Here is a 23,824-nt window from a genome sequence, read left to right as displayed (position 1 = left end):
GGGTTTTGGTTGCTGCTACTGCTGCTCCTGAAGTCCTTCATGTTGGTGCTTGTGGGATAGCCACTCCTTACCACTCTCATCGATCTGAGACATCGGTTTCGGTGGTGGCTGAATAGTAGATCTAATTGTTTGCAGGTGGTGGTAAGAGTTCACCACCATTTTGACAAATACATGAAAGCACACTTTCCTCCAAAATTTTACAGTCCTCCACTCGTCCAGGTACGCATACAACATCATGTCTACCACATCAATACACCCCTATATACTTATTGTAATCGAAACTAATATCTGGTTTCTTTATAACCTTTTCGTCTTGTGTCCCTTTCTGCTTTTCCTTCACCTCCATGACAGTAGATTGTGGCTTGGAGGAGAGCAGTAGAACCTGTTTTTTCTGGCTCTTCTTTTCTCTATAAACACAGAGAAGATTCCTATTTTTGTAGAAACAAGTTTCACCAATATTTAATTTGTTTTTTATGGTTGCGAGTAAAAATTTCCTTTTTATTTTTATGGTACCAGTTATATACATACCAAGAGTGCTGAGGTGTTTTGTCAATGGCACAAAAGAAAAGAAGTTATCGACATACACATGATGGCCTTTATTCAGGTAGTTACCAGATTCAAGAAGCCTCTGGACCACTGCAAATGCCTGTCCCTTCTCTTTTTGTGTTGCCTTTTCTTCTACTCTTTTAGCACCCTTGTAGACTTAGAAGTTGAAACAGTAATTGGTAATCGAGTCACACAATACCCACAATTTTACAACCCACCTGTGGTGCTACTTCTTCGTTAAATATTGAATAAGCGATTGTTACTTTTTGTACCAATTAAACTTTCATCGACTGAAAGTTGACAGTTAGGTACAAAGTATCGCTTAACCCTCTCCCGCTCGCAAGGCATGAATCGGCACGGCCACCACATAGCCACTGCAGCTTAAATGGCACAGATCGGCACGCACTGCTTTATCTACTAGAGCCGATAAGTGCTGCTCTCAAGTAGCAATATGTTGTACTACTACGGGTTGTTTGCTATCAGGAGACCATTCACTTTACTTTTGCAGTAGATTTATTTCATTATTTTGCTATTTTTATTAGTTGTGCAGAAACAATGGTGGGTTGTAGTCGTACACTTCGTGACAGTGAAATCGATTATTAGTAGTGATTGTGACGATTCAAGTGAGTGTAGTGATGTACCAGAGCCTTGTGAAATGGTTGGTGGCATTGAGAATGTAGTTCGGAGTAATCACAGTGGCAGTGACGGCGAGCCAGACAATGACCTTCACCAAGTAACTGTGCAACAAACAATCCCGTGCCACTGGCACCCAGCTGTCCGTGTGCCCCCTCCCTGGTCTCGTACAGTCAACTTCATTGAACCAATATATAGTAAAATAGTTAATATATATATATATATATAATTATAGTTAATTACAATGACAGAACGTGTGTAAGTTGAGGCGCCGCGTATTTTTACCGAGCGCGACCGGCAGAGCGAATTAATTGAGGTTAGAAGCACCGTGAGCGCCTGGAAACAATGCGAGCGGGAGAGGGTTAAAGAGGTTGTCATGATCCACAACTAGTGCAAATTTTGTACATGGATCATTCGGTAAAATATTTGTGTTGTCAACAAGGTGGAAGAATTTTAGTATCAGCTGGAATCGATTCCTGGGAAACATCTGAGAAAACCATGATGTGGTCTTCAATCAGTTGTCGACCAATAGGCAAAGATGGATGATTTCTTGATTAGTCCCATGTTCAAAATACAAGCGATGAATGCCTTCATTTCATGAGCACTAACATGCAGCCAGTCTTTCATACGCGAGTGTTCGGATAGCATTAGTGATGACAAACACTGATTTGCCTACCTATTGGTCTCTTGAACCATCAAGTTTATTATGTATGGTATAAAAAACAGAGAAAAAAATGAAAGAGGAGATGCATCCTTGTTTGGCACGTGTTTGGGGCCAGTAAACTCCTTAAAATCCACTGATCAGAATCCTCAGAGTCACTTTCAAAAATAGGCCTAGAAGAATGTATGGGTTCCAAATTCAACGGTGGCATCATCTTACATTCTTTTTATTAGAGTAGAGGTAATAACTTTACCTCTGCCTACAACTTTCCCCCTCTTTGAACCTTTAGGCCTACACATAGTTAGGATTGAAATTTATTCAAGATCCGATGAAGGATAATAATCCTTATCCTCATCAGTATCGTCTACCGGTTCACTGGAAGCATTATTAGTGTCTGGTCTAGACAACAAATGTTTTTCCACACTAGGTATTCAAGAACTTGGACCAGGTTCATAAATGTTTTCGTTTTCTGTAGTTTGAATAGGCAACTCCACGAGATCTTCCTCCAAAAATTCAATGACACTTTCTTCGTGGACACTCGGATCTACGGACGTATCACCGGCACCGACATCTTCTAAAAGTTTTCTTATGCGCCTTCATCACTTTTCTTATTCATTTGAAAAACTATGTTAACTTTAAGACACTTAAATTAATAAAAACGTGCAATTACACAACATAAACTACCCTCTGTTACTAGTCACGACACCGCCAACAGAATTGAGAATGAGTTCTATTTTTAGTTCAATAGCGGCATTACAAAAGAGAAATAGTTGAAATAGTTAAGTTCATATTTTAGCCTTTGGTAGGATGTCATCTAGTATTAAATATTTCATACCCGTGATATAAATAGAGTAGAAATCGTCACGCTCCGAGACTCTGGCACTCTTCGCATAAATATGTGTCATCTCGGAGCGAGACTCTCGGCACTTGAGCATATATTTAACAATGTCTCGTAACTCCCTGGCACTAAAAAGGGTAAAATTTTACAGAAAATCATGCTTATTTTGAAAAAAAGTATAGTTTATTTTTAAATAAACAAAATATTTTAATACTTTTTTTTATTATCTTACTAGACCTAAAATATCATTTGCTAAAAGTTTTTAATAATCGGTTAGTAGCTTCAACTAAAATCAAGTTATAGAATAAATGATTTAACATTGAATTTTTTAACTGATTAAATGAGAGTGTAATAGAGAATATTTTTTCCACAAGTTTTATAAAAAGATATTAAGGTACATGTCACATGATTGGCTTCTTCTTAGAACTGTTAAGTTCCTCTTTAATCTTTAACCTAGTTAATCCCTTCATTTTAAATCTCAAACAAATCCCAAACCTTTTGAACATACAAGATAGTGTTTATCCATTTACGAGAATGATCAGTATTATTAAAAAACGTATAGACTAGTAAAAATATTGCCTTCCCTTAGATTTAAAGAAAACACTACAAGTTTACAGTTTTACAAGTACTGATTGAAATGAAGAAATGAGATGACTTGTTATTTTAAAGATATTGTTTTTCAGCTTTTTGTCCGCCTATATAGATAATCTACAATCAAATATTTCAGATAGTTTCAGAATACTAATTAATGAAATTTAAAGATACATTCTCATAGACTTTTTTGTGTACGATACTTACTGTACGTAATACTTACTCTGTTGTTTTTGCTTACAAGGAAAATCAAGTAAGTTTGTATTTACCAGAGCACAAACTAATTGACTTGAATATAAGGAGATATCCTTTACAAATCCATTTGTTCCCTTCATATAATAATGTTTCTTACTGAAATATTTTAAATTTAAAAAATACTGGAGTTATCGTAATGTTGTTATGTCAGAAACTGGTTATTAATTGCTAAAGTCAATATATATATATATATATATATATATATATATATATATATATATATATATATGTATAAATATATATATATATATATATACAGGGTGAATATAAAGTCAGGACCCCCCCCTCTATTTTCTTCTATAGGTAATATAAGGAGATATCCTTTGGGTAGTGGTGCAATGTGGAAAGGAAGTTTCATTTTATGACATTGAAATTTTTTTTTGTCCCCCAAAAATGCGAAATTTTGGGGGCAACCCAAAAATTTCAAATGTAAACCCCTATCAAGTGACCCCTCATTTTAAAGAGCATGAAAAAACTTAAATAGTAGTGAAAACCAGAGATTGCTATCTCTTTCCTAATCCGAAATAATAGCCAGTATTACCAAAACAATTTTAATAACTCACCACGTCACGAAGATACGAAAAGATACGAAAGTGACAATGTTCCAGCTGCATGATCAGCTGTTGGTGTCAGCTCTACTGTCTATTATAAATAATAATGCATCAGCTGACTCATACTGCTTATTGTGTTCTGACGATTTATTTACATTGAGGTTATGTATACTGATGATAGTCCAGTTGATTTTGATGTGAATATTTCGGAATTTTAGAAATTAAAAAATGGCACAGAGTGATTTAGAAAGTAATTCATCCAGTGATTTATTTGGAGATTTTTTTTTTTTTAGAATTGATTTCAAAAATGAAGAAATATTCACATCAAAATCAACTGGACTATCATCAGTATACATAACCTCAATGTAAATAAATCGTCAGAAGACAATAAGCAGTATGAGTCAGCTGATGCATTATTATTTATAATATACAGTAGAGCACCAACAGCTGATCATGCAGCTGGAACATTGTCACTTTCGTATCTTCGTGACGTGGTGAGTTATTAAAATTGTTTTGGTAATACTGGCTATTATTTCGGATTAGGAAAGAGATAGCAATCTCTGGTTTTCACTACTATTTAAGTTTTTTTCATGCTCTTTAAAATGAGGGGTCACTTGATAGGGGTTTACATTTGAAATTTTTGGGTTGCCCCCAAAATTTCGCATTTTTGGGGGACAAAAAAAAATTTCAATGTCATAAAATGAAACTTCCTTTCCACATTGCACCACTACCCAAAGGATATCTCCTTATATTACCTATAGAAGAAAATAGAGGGGGGGGTCCAGACTTTATATTCACCCTGTATATATGTGTGTGTGTGTGTGTGTGTGTATAAATATATATATATATATATATATATATATACAGGGTGTTTGAAAAGTATGGGTACGGCTTAATATTTTAAAAACCATAGGAGATAACATCTATAAACTTTGCACAGTGTCATATGACTATGTAAATTATTTTTTCTTGCTATTACCATGACATGCCAACCATGGGGGGACGGCCCACAGAGGAAAACATGGAAATCTTAAATTGAAGCATGGGTCGAGTGATACCTCATTTGAAAGAGCTCACTTAGTAGAGTTGAATGCCACAAACCGCATCTCAAAAGGTTTATCCAATCAGAAATGGCGGGTTGTTTTAGGTACACATTGTGAAGTACATTATGCGCTGCCATTTCTGACTGGATCGTCATATTCTGATGCGGTAGGCGGCGTTTCACTCTACTACCCAATGTGTTTTCACTGACTTTTATTAATTAGCAAATTATGTCATAAATTTATAACACAATAAATAAAACTAAAAAACATCGGTATTTATTGTGTTATAAATTTATGACATAATTTGCTAATTAATAAAAGTCAGTGAAAACACATTGGGTAGTAGAGTGAAACGCCGCCTACCGCATCAGAATATGACGATCCAGTCAGAAATGGCAGCGCATAATGTACTTCACAATGTGTACCTAAAACAACCCGCCATTTCTGATTGGATAAACCTTTTGAGATGCGGTTTGCGGCATTCAACTCTACTAAGTGAGCTCTTTCAAATGAGGTATCACTCGACCCATGCTTCAATTTAAGATTTCCATGTTTTCCTCTGTGGGCCGTCCCCCCATGGTTGGCATGTCATGGTAATAGCAAGAAAAAATAATTTACATAGTCATATGACACTGTGCAAAGTTTATAGATGTTATCTCCTATGGTTTTTAAAATATTAAGCCGTACCCATACTTTTCAAACACCCTGTATATTTATATATATCGATTTCCAATTGGTAAGTGTAGAATGGAGAAACGAGAAAATATTAATAACTATACTTTATTTTATTTCATAAACGTTTAAAAAAAATATGAAGCCAATTAATTTAAAATCTTAGAATTGGTATTTAAAATCTTTTACCAATATTTATGGGTGTGGGTTTTTCAAATGTTGTTCAAATCAATGATTTCATGGTTATACTCCTCAGAGTTATAAAAAATTCTTCCTCTAATAAACTATGCCCAACACCAATTAGTTTGGCTGCTAAGGCATAGTGGCTACCACAACTTCGGCTCCCTTGGGAAACCTTGTGTTGAGTAAAGAAGTAGATATTCCATCTAGTGAAGCTATTTCGATGTTGTTTTGTCTTTTCACACACCGATAGACAACAAATTTCACCTTTCAAAGTGTTACAGCATACTCAGTTGAAGATCAAGAGCTTCCACTCTCTCTTGTTATACCATCCCACCTAGTGTAGGAGAAGAGAGAATAGTTGGGAGTTTAGTATACTGGTCTATCTCCTCATGTATACAATACTATTATATCAAAATTTGTAATGCTTAGAACTGTGTTAGAATTAAGAATCAAAGAGCAGAGCTCAGCAAATAATAATATCTATGGTTGTTTATACTGTGGACCCTACCATGTTTATCTGAGCTGTTTTCCATGTAGGAGGCCAAAACGAAGAAAAAGAAGAAGTACAAGAAGAAGGCGCCCAAGCCACGGCGGCCGAGGCCTGGACAGGTCCACATAGCCACTGCACTTGATGGCACCACTCTCTTCTGCTGTCCCGAGTGTAATATGGCCTATCCAGACAAGGAACTGTTGGAACAACACCTCGTCGCTCACAAGATTGAGCGCAGGTACGCTCATTTTGGCACTTGTTGTTGGGATGGAGGATAGTAGAAAAATGCTCCTTTGTGCATTAATGCCACTGGAACAGAACTGATGTGTTTAGATTAATTGTTGAAAGGAAAACGTAATTTTTACTAAATTGCAAATCCTTGTCCATTTAAAGGTAAGGCAGTAATACAGCTTTCATTATTTATTACGTTACAGAAGTCAACAAATGAATTTTAACTTTGTAGTTTTATTTTTTACATTTTTTGTGATATACAATATTGAATTGTAAGTAGCAATATTCTGAGAATTTTAGTGTGAAGAAATCCGTGGCGAAGGGATCGAATTCCGTAAAAGAATGTAGAATTGCTGCAGATAACTCAGTCTACTGTGCTGGGATAGTTCCAGGGTTCACAAGTTAATTGCCTTTAATTGGAGGCTCAGAACACAAGAGATCAACTGACTATTCAGCTATCAGTGCCATCTCATCATAGCCTCAGGAAAACAAAAAAAAACCCAAATTCAGTAATGGCCTAACGAAAAGAACAGTTTTGTACTAGAATCTTGAAATACCAAACTGACCAAATAAAATACAATACAACGCTCCCTACCTATCTACTTACACCTAGACTTACGACCAAGATAGCCTATCACCTGCGGTATGACAATCAGAATTGGGCTGGTCACCTCAACTTGTCGGGCCTTTTATGTAAGGGAAAACAGAATAAAAGTAAGAGTTATGCTGTATGCTTAAGAATATATTATCTGTCCATTTACTGGCTTGACTGATGCGATTTGCTGAATAGCCAGACTGACCCCAGACTAGCGACAGACTTGCGTGTATCTGTATACAATAGCAGAGAGAGAACTAGTCGGAGCGGCTCCAGACTACTGACTGTCGAGTCGGTGCGCTCCCAGCTCAAGCTACCGTACCTCCCGCTCGCAGCACCACCGTCGGTCACTTCCCCCTCCTCGCTTCTAGCTCAGGAGAGCGGCGGGGGCTCTGACGCAGATGACCCGATTAAAAAAAACATGACCCCCTTCAATTTCGGGTCATCACATAGGTGATATGATGAAGCCTATGTTGTCTGAACAGATATAGTAGTAGAAAAAGTTGTTTTTTACATGGAGTTTTATAACAAAAAGTGCACAGTTACTTTTCTATCAATCAATCAAGCTGAAAATTATTGAAGCTGTTAAAAGTTAGAAGTGATAGTTTGGTGAAGTCTTCACTCATAAAATACAAAAATTATAAAAATTAATAAGTCTAAAAAACACTGTACAATGCACTAATCCACAACAACTAACTCTTCTTTAACATAAACGAAAGTTGGTTTCCGAGAAAATATATATATATATATATATATATATATATATATATTTTCTTAGTAAGGATAACAAGGGAATCAACTCTGGGACTGCCACCAAGAGGGTTCAATTCTGGCTGGCTTATCCTTCCAGGTTAACCTACTCTAAATACAGCAAAAACCAATGTGTTGGCAACCCTTTAGATCTCCAAGAGCAGCACATCACCAATGACTATTGTAGTAAAAGAGTGGATCTATATGTCTAGTCTACTGCGGAGAATGGCTGTTGGAGTGGGTGATGCTCCCTTAGTGTTATGGATTATTGCTAGCCTAAACACGAGGTAGTACCGTCCCTTACCCACTTTGACTTGAAAGAGGTAGATTTGATGGATTTGAACTAGCCTCCTCTTCTTCCTAGATGACATGAATGAGATATAAAGCCCACTAATTATCAGTCCTCATGGAATTTCGGCAAGAGACGTCTCCTACCACCTCCAACCTTACCCATCCTGAAAATACTGTCACTCTTGAAGCAAGCGCAAAAGTCTTTAGGTGCAATGTGGGAATTCCTGAGCTTTTTGTCCTAAGTGAACAATAAAACTGTGGGACTGTAAATACATTAGAGCAGAAGTGAATTTTAATAAATACTTTTTTACTGTAGTAGGCTTTTTTGTCATATATACTTTTCTTCATCAGTACAACAGTAAACTCAAGTATGGGACTACAAATATCTTAGATTGGAAGAAAGTAACACTCTTTGACTGAACTAGGCTTTCAAGACCTTAATATGTATACATTTCCTTGATCGGTGCAACATAATTTAACATCTTAAGTAGTTTACAAGTACTAGAAGTAGATGCTTTTCGACTGAAGGAGATTTTTGAGACCTAAATGTGTACAGTACAGCCTTCTCTATCCAGATTAATTGGGACTGGAAGTGATCCGGATAAACAAAATTCTGTAAAAACCAAGAGCACAGTTAAAACAATAAATTATAGATAATCAGGAATTTATTTGTTACAAATATAATAGTAAAAGAGATCCAATTTATTATTTTGTTACAGAGATTAATTATAGAGAGAACAAATAAAATTAAATGCTGTTTACTGTGCCATAGAAAACTCATGCAGTTTCTGTAGTTTAACTTTGGTACATTGTTTTTGGAAAGTATGATAACACATAAGTAGCTAGGTTATCATTTCAGCTGATAAGTATCGAACTGTCATTTAAAATAAACCATCAGCCAGTCTAGCTGTGTAATGGGGTCAAAATGAGTCATATCTTCCAGTTCATTATCAAAATCATTTTCATTGTCCTCTTACAATTGAAGATTAACAGCACTGATATACTACGTCGGTCATCCCACTGACGGTATTATTGGTCTGAAGCCATTCATTTACATCTTCCAAATGTACAATGATTAATATCTCTTAGGTCTACTACAACATTGATAATTTGTTATAATGTTGTATGTATTATTCTGAATGCTGAACATTTGTTAATTGAAATTAATGTAAAATATGAACTCCCTCTTCTTGTGAAATCTGATCTGAATAACTGAGATGTGGCTAAACGTGTTTATACTGTATATTCAGGGTCCCCAACTAACCCTGAAACCATGATTAAGCCATGAATCTCGTTTACTTTGAAAAAAGCTTAAATAAACCGTGAATGTAATAGACAAACTGTGAAAATCTCTACAACTTGCGATTAAATAATCAACATGCATCTTCGCCACGACAGTGTCATTAGGTTGGGACCTAAGCAAGCTTAATCGTGGCGATCGTTCTTGGAGCGATTTAGTAGTGTAGCTGATCGAATGGAGCACTTTATTCATGTGAGCGCGTGCAGACGTGACGATCGCAATTAACGGCCACCACTACAGATCGCAGCCGACAACAGTGTGTTGCCACCCCGGTGACGTAGTTTTGTCTAGGGGAACATTGGACGGTTCACACTGGCTACCAGTCGTCCCAGGCGATCACCAAACCTGGTGGGCACACCAATCTTTCTTGAAATATAGATGTCAGTGGATTCAGCTGGAGAGCAGTCCAAGTATATAGTTGATACCTCAATAACATGTGAAATAAATAATGTATCAATCAATACATAGTATAAATTAAAGTCGCTTTTTATGTTGGTCTGTTTGTGCATTGATATTTTTTAAACTACTTACTGGACTTTTATATGGTTGTTACTGTCGGCCACCGTTATGAACTAGGGCAGATTCCTATGTATGATACATCAATATTTTAATTGTATAAAGTAGAGAATAGTTGGTATAATGCAAAAATTGATATTTTGAGTGCTTCCATTGTTAATACTGATTGACGGTTGGACCGATTTGGCTAATTTTGGTTTTAAAATATTTATAGAAGACCAAGGAAAGTTTGAAAGGTGAGAAACATGGGGAAAGGTGCAAGTCTGGAAAATAATCTTAACATTTACGCTACATAATCCAAAGTTAACTGACCCTACACAGTTGACACTTCCAACTAAAGTTCACCAAAGTGGCAGAAACATTTATTTGTTTACATTTATATTTTAGAAAATATTGAATAACTATTCAGTGCTTGATCAGTAGTGTTACGCAGATTACAAAAACAATGTTACTATCTAATTTTTATTTTAGATTACACCAGTGACAAATAAACCATCTAATGCATTGAAAATAATATCTTATCTACAAATCCAAGGCAACCACGCTATTTTAAAAGGATTTACAGAGGTTCAAAAAAATAGCTCTATATAGTAACAACTAAGTCATATCCATTATTCTATCCATTACTTTGGTAGATTATAATATGGATTGTTATAAAATAATATATTTTGTGGAGGAAATAGATGTACAATAACTACAGTGATTGTCTGTTTGTTTTCCGTCAAGCAGCTGACTTCCATGCATATATTGTATAACAAATACAAACTGCAAGCGAAATTTATTTTACAAAAGTACATTAATCAGGTTATCTATTTACGGTTTTTAAAACACAAAGTATGTCATGAACATATTTTAGCAATCAGTAATTTGCATATTGCTGACTAGCCGATAATTGATGATGGGATGAATCTCCGCAGATTAGATTGTTTAATCCTTGAATCTGAATATTTTTTTGAAGATTCAGTATTGACACATTATTTTTTATTAGTTTGTTTACGTTTTAGTGTTGTGTTTTCAGTTTTGACATGTACGAGGGGGTACCCAAAAGTAACCGGAATTGTATTGCTGGCAGCCGGCAGCGTGTAGTACACATTCCTGCCGCTAGGCGTGTGTCGCGCAACCCATTGCGAGCTCAGTGACCCCAGTTCCGTTGTCCTAGTGCAATACACAATACAATACAATACAAATGATCTTTATTGACATAAACATGGAGTACAGTCATGGCGTCAAGAGTTTTTAAACTTGAGTTGCGTGGTCATCAGTGAGAAGGTCTTCCTATCTGCAGGCATTCTTCAACAGAGTAGAACTCCTTGTCCAACAGCCAGTCAAGAAGAGCTTCTTTAAAGTTCCTGTTGCTTTTTTGTTCTTTCAGCGTTGGTGGAAGGATGTTGAAGAGTCTAGCCCCGATATAGGACGGTTTTTTTTTTCATAGGCAGTCAGGTGATGTGCTGGGAGTCTGTAGTTAGCTCTGTTCCTAGTGTTATAAGGATGTGTATCCAAGAATTGGACGAGTCCTTTGTTAACTGCATAGGTTATTACCTCACCGATGTACAGGTTGGCAACTGTCTGCAGTTTCAGTCTCTTAAACACCCCTCTACATGAGTCCCGAAAACCCAATTCAGCCATTATTCTTATTGCCTTTTTTTGAAGGAGCAGTACCCTGTGTAGATTTCACAGAGATGAAAACCCCATACAGTCAGCCCACAGCGCATTTGGGACTCAAATAGTGCAAAGTAAGCTGTTCTTGAGGTTTCTGTGTTGCTGATTTGTTTGAGTCGCTTAATTACATATAGGGCAGTGCTAAGTTTTTTGCACAGTTGGTCTACGTGGGGTTTCCAATTGAGGTCACTGTCTAGGGTTATCCCAAGGTATTTAGCCTCCTTATATGTTGAGACATTGGGTAGCTCGAGGGCACTCCTTCTTTGTGGGCCAAAGAAAAGCTGCTGTGTCTTCTCTTCGTTCAGAACAAGGTCATTTTCCTGACTATACTGTTTGGCTATACGGGCAGCAATGTAGGCTTTAATTTCCAGCTCTTTAACATTCTTGTGCGACACAATGAGGGCAGTGTCGTCAGCGTAGAGGAATATTTCACAGTTGTCCTGTAGCGTGGATACGATGTCATTAGTGTATAAAATAAATAGTACAGGGCCAAGCACAGATCCCTGTGGGACTCCTCTTGTTATCTGTGCTTGTGTGGATCTAAATTTTTGACACCTATTGTTGACTACTTGAGTTATTTCAGTCATTTGTGTTCTTCCACTGAGGTAGCTCTGGAACCACTGATGTGCTACTCCTCTTATTCCTAGAGCTTTCAGTTTGTCTAGGAGATGTTTGTGGCTCAGGCTGTCAAAAGCTTTACTAAAGTCAAGTAAGATACCAGTTGTTGTGGCCCCTTCTTCAGATGCATCAATGATAGTTTCCACTAAATCAATTATGGCTGTAATGGTGGACTTGCCTCTCCTAAAGCCATGTTGGCGGTTGGTTAGAAGACTGTTGTTTTCTAGATGAGTGAGCAACCTACTGAGTACTATTTTTTCAAAAATTTTGGATAGGGTACATATGAGAGATATAGGTCTGTAGTTGCTGGCCAGAGAGGTGGGTCCTTTCTTGTACTTTGGATAAACTAAAGAGTGTTTAAGCTGAGAGGGAAAAATGCCTTGTTGGAAAGATTTGTTTATTACGTCAATTATCGGGGTTATCACTTCAGTTTTGCAGTGTTTCAGGATCGTTGACGAGACCTCATCTATCCCAGAAGATGGTTTTGATTTGCATTCTGTTCTTTCGTAGTGACTGTTTTCGCTAACCCTGTTTTGTTCTTGTTTCGTTTTTTGTCATGGCAAGTTTAAGTGAACAACGTGCAGCTGTGAAATTTTGTTTTTTACTTGGTAAAAATGCTGCAGAAACTATTTTAATGTTGAATACAGCTTACAAAGATGATGCTATGGGGAAAACTCAGGTCTACGAGTGGTTCGCTCGATTTAAAAATGGCGACATGTCGATTGAAGACAAACCTCGTTCTGGACGTCCATCAACCTCTCGAACAGACGAAAATGTTGAGAAAATTCGTGAACTTGTGCTCACCGACCGTCGACAGACAATTGAGGAACTATCAGAGAGTAGTGGGATATTATTTTCCTTTGGGATATTGGGGTGGATTCATAGATCCTCACACGGTCAACCTGAGCTTATTGTGTGCCCCTTTGATGTTAGAGGGGTAAGCCTATCTTCGTGCCCTTAATTAGGCCTAAGAAGCTTTTCCCCGATACTAGCATCTGGTTCGTCGCCTGGTTGTTTATCACCGAAAAAGAGCCCTTCTCCTTGCTCCCAGTCTCTCACAGTCCAGTATTATGTGTTTTGCAGTCTCTTCAGATCTTATTGCAGAGTCTACACTCCGAGTCCTCATTTCGTAAACCCTAGAGTGTTTAGGTGTTTCCTGAAGTGGCCGTGTCCAGTGATCAAGGCAATCACTTGCTTAACCCGATCCCTGCCCAGCCCCATCAGCCATCTGGTGAATCCGGAGCTAGAATCGGCAAGCAGTCTTTTGCCGAGTGCTTGTCCTTGGTGACTCTGCCACCGCAGCGGTGTGTCTTCCTGGACCATTTGTTTATACTTTGGTAAGCGGCTGACTTGCTTATACCACAACTCGGTTCTGGACCGGTGTATGGCATGCTTGCTCCGCTTTTGGCAAGCCTGTCGGCGCATTCGTTGCCACCTATGCCTGTGTGGCCCGGTACCCAACCAAGACGCACACAGTTGCGTGATCCAAGCTTGCAGAGAGTGTTAAAGCACTCCCACACAAGCCTGGATGAAATGCTGTTGGAGTCAAGAGCTTTAAGAGCTGCCTGACTGTCTGACATTTATACAGATGTTCATTCCCTGGTACCTTCTGGTGAGGCCTAGGTTGGCACAGGCTAGGATACCATAGATTTCGGCTTGAAATATGGAGCAGTTCCGACCCAAAACTGCCGCTAAGGGCAGTTCTAGGGGATTGACTAAACACTCCATATCCAGTTCTACCCTTAATAAGCGAGCCATCCGTGTACCAGACAAAGCTCTTTCTTATTGTTGGGATGTTATCTTGCGATTTCCACTCATCTCTGGAGTAGAAGTCAACAGAGAATGACTTATTGAATACGAACTCCGTTCTCATTGTGTCGGAGACCATTTCGAGGAATAGCGCTTGGGTTTACAGCTTCAGTGATGGCGCCATGGCTCGCGTTAGACGCGCCATTCCTCCACAAGCCAGCAACCATCAGCCGATAAGCTGACTTACGCGCTTCAGCTTTTATATGGACATCAAGAGGTAGAAGTCCTAACAAGCCACCTCGAGGGTCGCTGAGGGACTGCTCCTGTGAATGCTCCGGTTACAAAGATTGTGCCAAGCCTTTGTAAGCTTTCAAGCTTGGCTTTGGCAGTTACCTGATTCACCTTTGTCCACCAGACTAATGAACCATAAGTGATTTGAGGCCTTACAACTGCTTTGTAAAGCCATAGTGCTATATGGGGTTTTACGCCCCATGAGATTCCTGCAAGTCTCCTGGACGTCATGAGCGGCCCACTTTGCTTTGTGCAGGATATTATTAAGATGATCATTCCACGTAAGCTTATGGTCTAGAGTCAGTCCTAAATATTTGACTGTCTTTGACCACTCCAGCTGAGTGGATGCGAGTTTCAGCCTAGAAAGAGACTCTAGGTTCTTTTTTTCTAGTGAATGGTACAACTACTGTCTTAGAGGGATTTACTTTCAGTCCCTCTCCCTGACACCAGTTGTGTACATGTTGAAGGTTGGTATTCATGATATCAACAACAACATTTGTATATTTTCCCTGTACCATAAGGACTATGTCGTCTGCATATCCTTGGGACATAGATTCCGTTGTTAGTAAGGTCCTCAAGTAGACCATCTACTACTAGATTCCACAGTAGAGGTGACAGGATGCCTCCTTGAGGACATCCCCTTGTGGGTTGCGATCACAAGCGATACTTCATTGAGATCGGCCCTGATCCGTCTGGAGCACAGCATGGCCCTAAGCCACCGGCACAGAGCTGGCTCGAGGCCACGTCGCTGTGCTCCACTTACCATTGCAGTGAATTTGGCATTGTCGAAAGCTCCTTCAATGTCTATGAAGGTGCACAATGCCAATTCCTTTGGCGGACAGGCTATCCTCAATCCTACTGACTAGTTGGTGCAGTGCTGATTCACAGGATTTGCCTTGCTTAGCCAAAAACGGCATGGTTCCGCTGCCCCACGCACCTTACTCGCCTGACCTCGCTCCATGCGACTTTTTTTTTATTTCCACACATGAAAAGAGGCTTGAAAGGTCAACGATTTGACAGCGTTGAAGAGGTTAAGAAAAAAACGAAGCTCGAGCTTGCAGCCATTTCTAAAGATGACTACAAAAAATGTTTTGATCAATGGAAATACCGTTGGGACAAGTGTATTAGTTGTAATGGAGATTATTTTGAAGGAAATAAGGTCGTATTGTAAAAAATTTGATAATATATAATTTTTATAAAATAATTCCGGTTTTTTTTTTGGGTACCCCCTCGTAACATTACTATTTTAAATTTTCTTTTTTTATGATGTGTTATGCCTTTATTTTCTAATTGGGTTGTTAAATGTGGCAGGCAATCAAAATAGCCATAGTATTCCAAGCAGAAGTTATGACTTGCATCAAAAGGCTGACTTACAATAAATGCAAAATGCTGAATACTTAACACAATCATATAATCAGGCTGCCTTAAATACACTACACCTGCACCTATAAGTTTTGGAATGTATAAAATTGTTCTTTGATGAATGCCGAGTCATAAAGGTATTCCAGAAATTAGAAACCCTCTGGAGAGATAAGGCAACAAAGTAAAGGTTCCTAGGGGCCTATACAGGGTGATGAATCACCCTGTATATTGAACCCAAAGGAGAAAAGCAAAGGTGCCCATAAATCTAACAGAATTTCATAAGCCTAGTCTGTATGGATAAAGAGAAAACAGAAGTAAAAGAAGAGCTTTTAGCTTTTAACTGTAGGATTGTACATAGAGCATATAGTGTACACATGTGCGTGTGTTCATATAAAATGCCAATGGCGTAATATAACATATTATATTATACTACATATAGGTTTCAATATGCAATATATATATATATATATATATAGGAGCTATTATTAGGTCCTATAATATCAATTCTTATGATAAATACAAGTAACACCTCTACTACACGTAACATAGCTATAATGGGAAGGGTAGATTCAATGTTGAGTTTAGCTCCAGCTCACCTTCCGGTTAGGAGATTTCAGATGCTGAATTAAACAAATCCTTACTAAAAGTTTTCTTTTTCTTTCCAAGTGATAAAGTACGATTTCATTTAGGAAAAACCATTGTGAAAAAATGGTAGTGTTACGTTATTCCATTTGGCATATAGCTTACTTGTATTCCAAGTGTGCTATGACTATTTTTTATCTTAAGACAATTTTATCTGTTGTGTAGGTTCATATGTGACATATGTGGTGCCGGGTTGAAACGTAAGGAACACTTAGAGAGGCACAAGTTGGGACATAACCCCGAGAGGCCTTATATCTGCAGTGTATGTTGTAAAGGTGAGTGCTCATATTTGTTAAATCAATTTTGACTATTATGCAATATTGTTCATAACACTGTAAATTCTATCCTGAAAATTATTTCCCTGATTAAATTCTTTATATCAGCAGAAATTTAAAATATTTGCTACAATATTAAATATCACTTCTGGCTTAGTTGGAAGAAAAGTAGATTTCACATGTGGCTATCATCTCAAAATGGCACACTGAAGATGTAGGAAACAGGAATGTTTTATGACATTTGCCATCGTTCAGTGATTTAAAAAATCAGTAACACTGTGTTTTAAAATCTGCAACCTGATCTCTTTTTCAGGTGGATATCCAACTTAACACAAAACTAAAATCCAGGTGAAAATAAACAAATTGTACCAGAGCGTTGTTATAAGTATAAGTCAAGAATCACAACAAAATACCAACTCCATTCACACTATCTCTAAAACTTACAATTATTAAAAACTAATTATTAAAACTGGACTAAAGACCAATACCTACAGAAACAATATGGCGGTAAATCAGGAAATGGAGATGGGCCATTTTTATTATTGGTTCTTCTAGATAAACTTCTCAAAACCATGCTGTTACTCCCATATTGGTTATTACAATCTCTAACCTGTTTGATTCATAGGTTTTTGTGTTAGTTAATTTTTCACAATTACTTACCAAAGTGGCATGAGAATTTCAACTGATTGGTTTGTTTGCTAATTTAATATATGAAGTCTCAGTTAATTTGTGTTTAAAGAAATGAATATCTTTATGTATTATCTTGGCTTCATCCCATTCACACAATGGTCATCACACATTGTGTGTAATTTTGTACTTTACTGTTTATTTTATTTTATTTTCAATGGTACATTTCCATTTGAACAAAAACGCATGTAAACAATACAACCATTTCAAGATAGCACATTAATATACCAAGGGGAATAAAGAATGTATAGCCTTATCATAGCTAATTTATATATACAAGGTCTGTACTGTGGCTGGTGAAGCTGTGCAATCTTGCATTTGGCCAAAAATTGCTGCACAAGATTTGATGAATGTCCTGGCTTATTATCATGATAATCCAGTTACCACTTGACTAGAAACACAGTAGTTTTGTATCACACAATATTTTCAAGACTGCAACGTAATATTTTTTGTTGATCGTGTGATTTTTGGAGTAAATTTGTGCACAAAATCTCACAATCTAAAAAAATAATCAGCATTGACTTGACGTGGCTCCAACTTTACCATGATTTTCTTAGCCGTGGCTTGCCTGTAATCTTCCACTATGGAGGTGGTTGTTTAGTTTCAGGATCGTAACCGTACATCACTGACCATTTTCATGTTGTCCATAGTGATTTCACAGTGAAAGGTTTTCTGCTCGGCGTGAGCAATTTTGGGATGAATTTCACACACACGAGTCATTCCCAAAATCTTATTCAAAATTTCCCAAACAGTAGTTCCTGATATTCCAAGATCATTTTCTAGTTCATAAACAGTCAATTGACGATCACTTTCAATCACAAGTGCACGTGCTCGATGTTTACTGGTGTTGTTGTCAGTGAAGATCAGCCAGAACAAGGGTCATTGTCAACAGATGTGCGGCCATTTTTAAACCGCCTGTACCATTCTTTTATCTTAGTTGTGCCCATACTTTCATCCCAAAAGGCCTTCTGTTCAATTGTTTCCAACCCTTGCCAAGATTGAAACAAAACTTGATGCAAATTCGTTGATCAGTTCTTTATATCATTTTCTACATTACACAAATGCAACAAATAGAAAAAAACACATGAGGTATAAACATACACTGTGTGCGACCCAAGTTATTCAACTAGAAACTACGGCATTTTGGTAGTTCATGAGGGACTACTATTGACGCTCGTACCCTACAGAGACTGCTTTCACTCAGAGATATAAACGCAGGTCGGATACTTTTCGGACAGACCTTGTATATATAAAAAAAGAATGATAACAATATAATAAAAAAGAGATAAAAGTCACATAATAAAACTTTTAGAAGACATCAGTGCCTGTGATACATACTTCTGTAGATCCGAGTGTCCACGAAGAGATTGTTGTAGACATTGTGGAGGAAGATCTTGTATATTACGCATTTTAAACTTGTGAAAAATAATGCATAAATGAACCTGGTACAAGTTCTCACCTAGACATGGACTAACTAAAAAAACCATCCATCTTCCCTTATTGGTGGACAACTGGTTGTAGTGCCACACCATGGTTTTCTTGGATGTTGACAAGGAATCGATTCCAGCTGAGACTGACATTTTTTCATCTTGTTGACAACACTAAGTAAGATTCCACCCAATGATCCATGTGCAAAATTAACACAAGTTGTTAATCATGCCCACAGTCTCTTCAAGCAGTACTTTATACCAATTATCAACTTTCAATAAATGTAAATTTTATTGGAATGAAAAGTCACACATAGCTTATTCAGTAGCTATTGAAGCAGCACCACAGGTGGGGTTCTGTGTGACTCAATTACCAACTACTGCCTTAGCTTCTATGTCTACAAGGGTGCTAAAAATGTAGAAGAAAAGAGAGAAGGGGCAGACATTTGCGGTGGTCCAAAGCCTTCAGGTAACTAGCTCAATAAAGGCCATCATGTGGTACATTGATTTTTTTTCTTCTGTGGCATCTAAGCTTTTTTGGTACATAACTGGTACCATAAGGAAGAACAGCAAATTTTTAGTGGCAAACATAAAAAACAAGTTCAATATTAATGAGAATCGATTCTACAGGAGAAATTTTCTTCCCAGTGGTTATTAAGAAACGAAGAGTCAGAAAAAAACAGGTTCCTCTTCTCGCCTCCTAGGCCCAATCAACAGTTGCGATGGTCAGACATAGAAGAAAGGGACCCAAGAGGAGAAATTTCTAGATAAACCAGACATTATATTATACCATAATATGTAAATGGGGGTTACTGATGTGGCAGGCATGATGTTGTATGAGTACCTGGACAAGCGGAGGATTCTCAAATTTTGGAGGAAGTTGAGTTTTAATATTTTTGTCAGAATGGTGGTTAATGCTTACATCTTGTACTGAGAAAACATTAAGCCTATTATACGGCCATCACAGAAACTGATGTCTCGGTACAAAGTTCATAGAAACAATCATCAATGACATTAGTGAGGAGTAGCTATCTCCACCAAGATGAAGAACTTCAGGAGCAGTGGGAATTAAAACCCTATTAAGTCAAACGACTATCAGGAGACAAGATGCACAAGTGTTATGTGTGCTCCAACGGTACAACCAACAAATGCTCATTTTTTTTGTAGTTTTTAAGAGAGGACTGCATCCTCAATGTCAATGTTCAGCACAATTGACAATGAGTTTTTCCTAAGCTGAAGAAAAAGCACGATGTGTATAGTGTAAATAATAGAATATATGAAGTGTTTTGCTTTTATTGAAGCCATTGTGAACTTGGAGATACAATTAAATTACCTGAAAAAGGTAAGTTGTTTATGCTTGGTTTCATATTAGTAAGTAATGTTTTATTACACATGATTTTGTATTATTTTTAAATGCTCCTTATCATGAAAGTGCTGATTCTTTTCTGATTTCTTTCCAGCTGATTATTTCACCTCAACTGGTTTTTTTTATCTTGTTTCTGTGGAAATGTCACTGTGTAAAGTGATTTTTAAGTGTTTATCTTATATATATAAAAATCTTGAGTCACGATGTATGTTGCCAATAAACTCCAAAACGACTGAACCAATTTCAATCAAATTTCACATGTATCCGTAATTTAGTCTAACTTAGAAGATAGGATAGTTATTATCTGAATTATTCGCTTATGTCGTGAATATAAACGAATAAAATGAAGAAAAGTTTTCAAAGCGCCTGCACATTATAACCTGCAATTACGAGATAGATACGTATATTAAACAGTGAAACACTATTTGAAGGCGCTAAGTTATGATGTATAATTGTCTAAACTAAATTTTTGGTTGAACTTAAAGGTTGAGTGGTAGACCACTTTGTAATAAAATACATTATGCATGTACAATACATTTTTGACATATTTTCTTGATCGTGACATCAAGGTAAAATCTACATCGGGGTTGGAAATATAATTTACTTCAACCAGAAATGCTCATACGCGGGCAAAACTTACGAAAAGCGTGCGAAGCCGCGGGAAACAGCTAGTAATTATATATAATGTTAATGTTACATATATTCTGATGTACAATTCATTTACCTTTAAAAAATAAAAAGGAGCTTTTTTATGATGATAAATAAAATTTAGGCAAGCTTTTTAGTAAACCCCTGAGTTTTCGTCCTAAAACCTCTGGCACTTTTTTGCATAGTCACTAAAAAAAAACCCAGGAACTTTGCAACATGGATTTTGTTCACCTCTGGCACTAAAAGGGTTAATAACAATCAAGTTTATAAAAACAGCAATTCTGATTAGAGCAGCTAAAATTAGAACAGCTGATTGTTTTGACTCACAAGTAGTGCTGTCATATATGACTTGATATTGTTTAGTACTCGCCTTTTTAAAAGCATGTTATCTCCGTTATGACTCAGCCAATTTTCTTAAACTTGGTATCCTGGAATTTGTAGTTAAATTTTCTTATTAAAGTGTAATGACTGTGAATTTTTATCAAATATTGTTTTAAGCCACCATTTTGAAAATAAAGCTTATAAAAATTATTATTTTTACTGTACTTAGCCTTTAGGTTATAAAGTTATGTACCAAAATTAAAATTATTATAACAAGCTGTTCTCAAATTAAAAAAAGGTTATGAGTAAAATAAAAAAAATTGTATATGTTCAGATAATTATTGAGTTTTTTTTAAAGTTTGAACATGACATTTTGGTTTGTCTTTGGTTCAAGAATGGTACCTGAAAAGATTGGTAGAGAATTCTGGAACACCCTGTACAAACATTATTGCAGGAACGCTTACAGTATTGTTTCTAAATCATTAAAAACCATGTTAACCTAATCTCAACTGTGGCATTTTCAGGCTTTAAGCGCAAAGAACATCTTAATTTACACTTTGTGATCCATTCGGGGGAGAAGACCGAAGTATGTCCAGAATGCGGTAAAGGGTTCTACCGGAAAGACCACCTCCGGAAACATGCCCGAAGTCACCTGGCCAAACGAGTTAAAGAGGAACTTCAACAGGTGAGTAAAACTCAAAATCTGAACGTCACAATCTGAGGAACCCCATCTTTTTCATAGATAAATTTTGGTCATTTTTTGAGACCAAATGTAAAGGTAGGTCAAATTGTACCTCATTTAAAGGTCTCTCTATTCACTGATCATTTTGAAAAAAGGATTTAAATTTATTTTGCTTCTTATATCATTGTGAACAGGGTGGTCCAAAATGTCAAAGTTGTACAGTTTCACAGTTTTTTTTTACTGTTACCTCATTAAAAATTTGAGCAAATCTAAATTTTTATCCAAGGTTATCAAAGAAATCCTCCTTATAAAATAATGTTACAGTATCGCTTTTCAGTACATTTCCATCTTTTTGTTTTATAGTTCAAATTTAGGATATTTCAAACTTGTAAAACCTAAAAACTTCAAATAGCAAAATATAATTTCCATTACATCTATCAATACCTCTCTTAAAAACTACAAAATTTTGTATTTAAAGTTTGGCTTTAACTTGGATGGCTTTAATCCGTTGCTTTTCAAACAGAGAACCTTGAACTGAAGTTTTCTACCGCACCTCCTAAGACCTCTTCTCTGTTTATTGATTGAACAGCAGCCTTCATCTGTGACATTATGTCCTTTCGATTCATGGGTCTTGATGCTAAACCAAGTCTTTTAACCCTCCCCACAAGTAGTAGTCCACGCACGTTAAACACAGGGATCTGAGTGGGTAGTTGACTGCTCCACCTCTCCCAATCCATTTTTGAGGATATTCCTCAACCAGAGTTTGTCACACCACTTCAGAGTAGTGAGCTGGCACCCTATCGTCCATAAACCACATTTCTTGTGATAGCAAGGAAACGATGAGGAAGTTGTACATATTTCCGTCCAAGCGTCCTTGGGGAAAAAATGGACCAACAATTTGGTTACCAATAATATTGCACCAAGTATTAAGGGTCCAGTAACTTTGCTTGTTTACCTTTTGCTTCCAGTGGGGATTCTCAAAAGTTCAGAACTTCATGTTGTGATGGTTCACTTCTCCATTTTTCTGGAAGGGTTGCTTTGTCGCACCATAAAACCTTCGGTTACAGCTTGGACATCTGTAAATATAACTTTGACATTTTGGACCACCCTGTATACAAGAAGCGAAATAAATTAAACATTTTTCAAAATGGTTAGGTGATAAACACCTTTCAAATGAGGTGCGGCTTGATCTACTTTACATTTGAAAATCTTTCAAAAATGACCTCTACCACCCCAAAAGTGCCATTTTGACATATTTTTTGTTTATTTTTTGTTCCGAACTTCTTGACACAGCAGATATTTTTCACATTTTCCTCTTGAAAAATTCATGTATGTTGGCTAAATTGTTGTTTCAAGCATGATTGAGGTATGAAGTGTTTTTGTAGCAAACACTTACAATTCTACTTGATTGATTTTTTCTTAAAAACAAAAAATAATAATAAACACAATTTTGCATTTTTTACAAATATGCCTTGTTTATAACTCAAAACCCTACTAACTATAAGACATGTGAACACAGTCTAGATGGAAAAATACGTTAAGCATGTCATAGTTGGCGGATTATTATAAAGTGTTTTTGTCTATCAATAACTGCTGTTCAATCATTTGTTGTTTCTCATCAATCTTAGTCCCCATGGTAAAAAATAACATAATTTTTTAGCAAAAATTGAAAAATAATTCATAAAAACACATATTGAACAAAATATTACCGAATTTCCTCTTATTTTTAATAATATCTTGTGTATTAGTCAGACATCCACATTTTCCTGTGTACAGCTATCTGATTATCAGACGCTTGCATTTAAAGTATTGAATAATATAACAACTTTAATTGCAGAAAAAGTTAGTAATGCCCATGCGTCGTTGGATCAAAATAATCTTTCAGATTTATATTCTTAGGTAGTTACTATAAAGGAAACTTATATTTACATTGTACAAATTAAAAATTAAT

General features: G+C 36.7%; 1 protein-coding gene across 1 annotated transcript in view; it reads left to right on the top strand.

Annotated features, from left to right (window-relative positions):
- Nucleotides 1–23,824, top strand: part of LOC124354058 (zinc finger protein 350-like) — a 69,405-nt gene that overhangs the window by 41,940 nt on the left and 3,641 nt on the right. The window contains 4 exon segments of the mRNA XM_046804232.1: nucleotides 3,514–3,522; nucleotides 6,511–6,701; nucleotides 16,633–16,742; nucleotides 21,716–21,876. Coding sequence (XP_046660188.1) covers nucleotides 3,514–3,522; nucleotides 6,511–6,701; nucleotides 16,633–16,742; nucleotides 21,716–21,876 — 471 coding nt within the window.

Source organism: Homalodisca vitripennis, chromosome 2 (genome assembly GCF_021130785.1).
Source record: "Homalodisca vitripennis isolate AUS2020 chromosome 2, UT_GWSS_2.1, whole genome shotgun sequence".
NCBI lineage: Eukaryota > Metazoa > Arthropoda > Insecta > Hemiptera > Cicadellidae > Homalodisca > Homalodisca vitripennis.
This window is presented reverse-complemented; position numbering and strand designations above follow the sequence as displayed.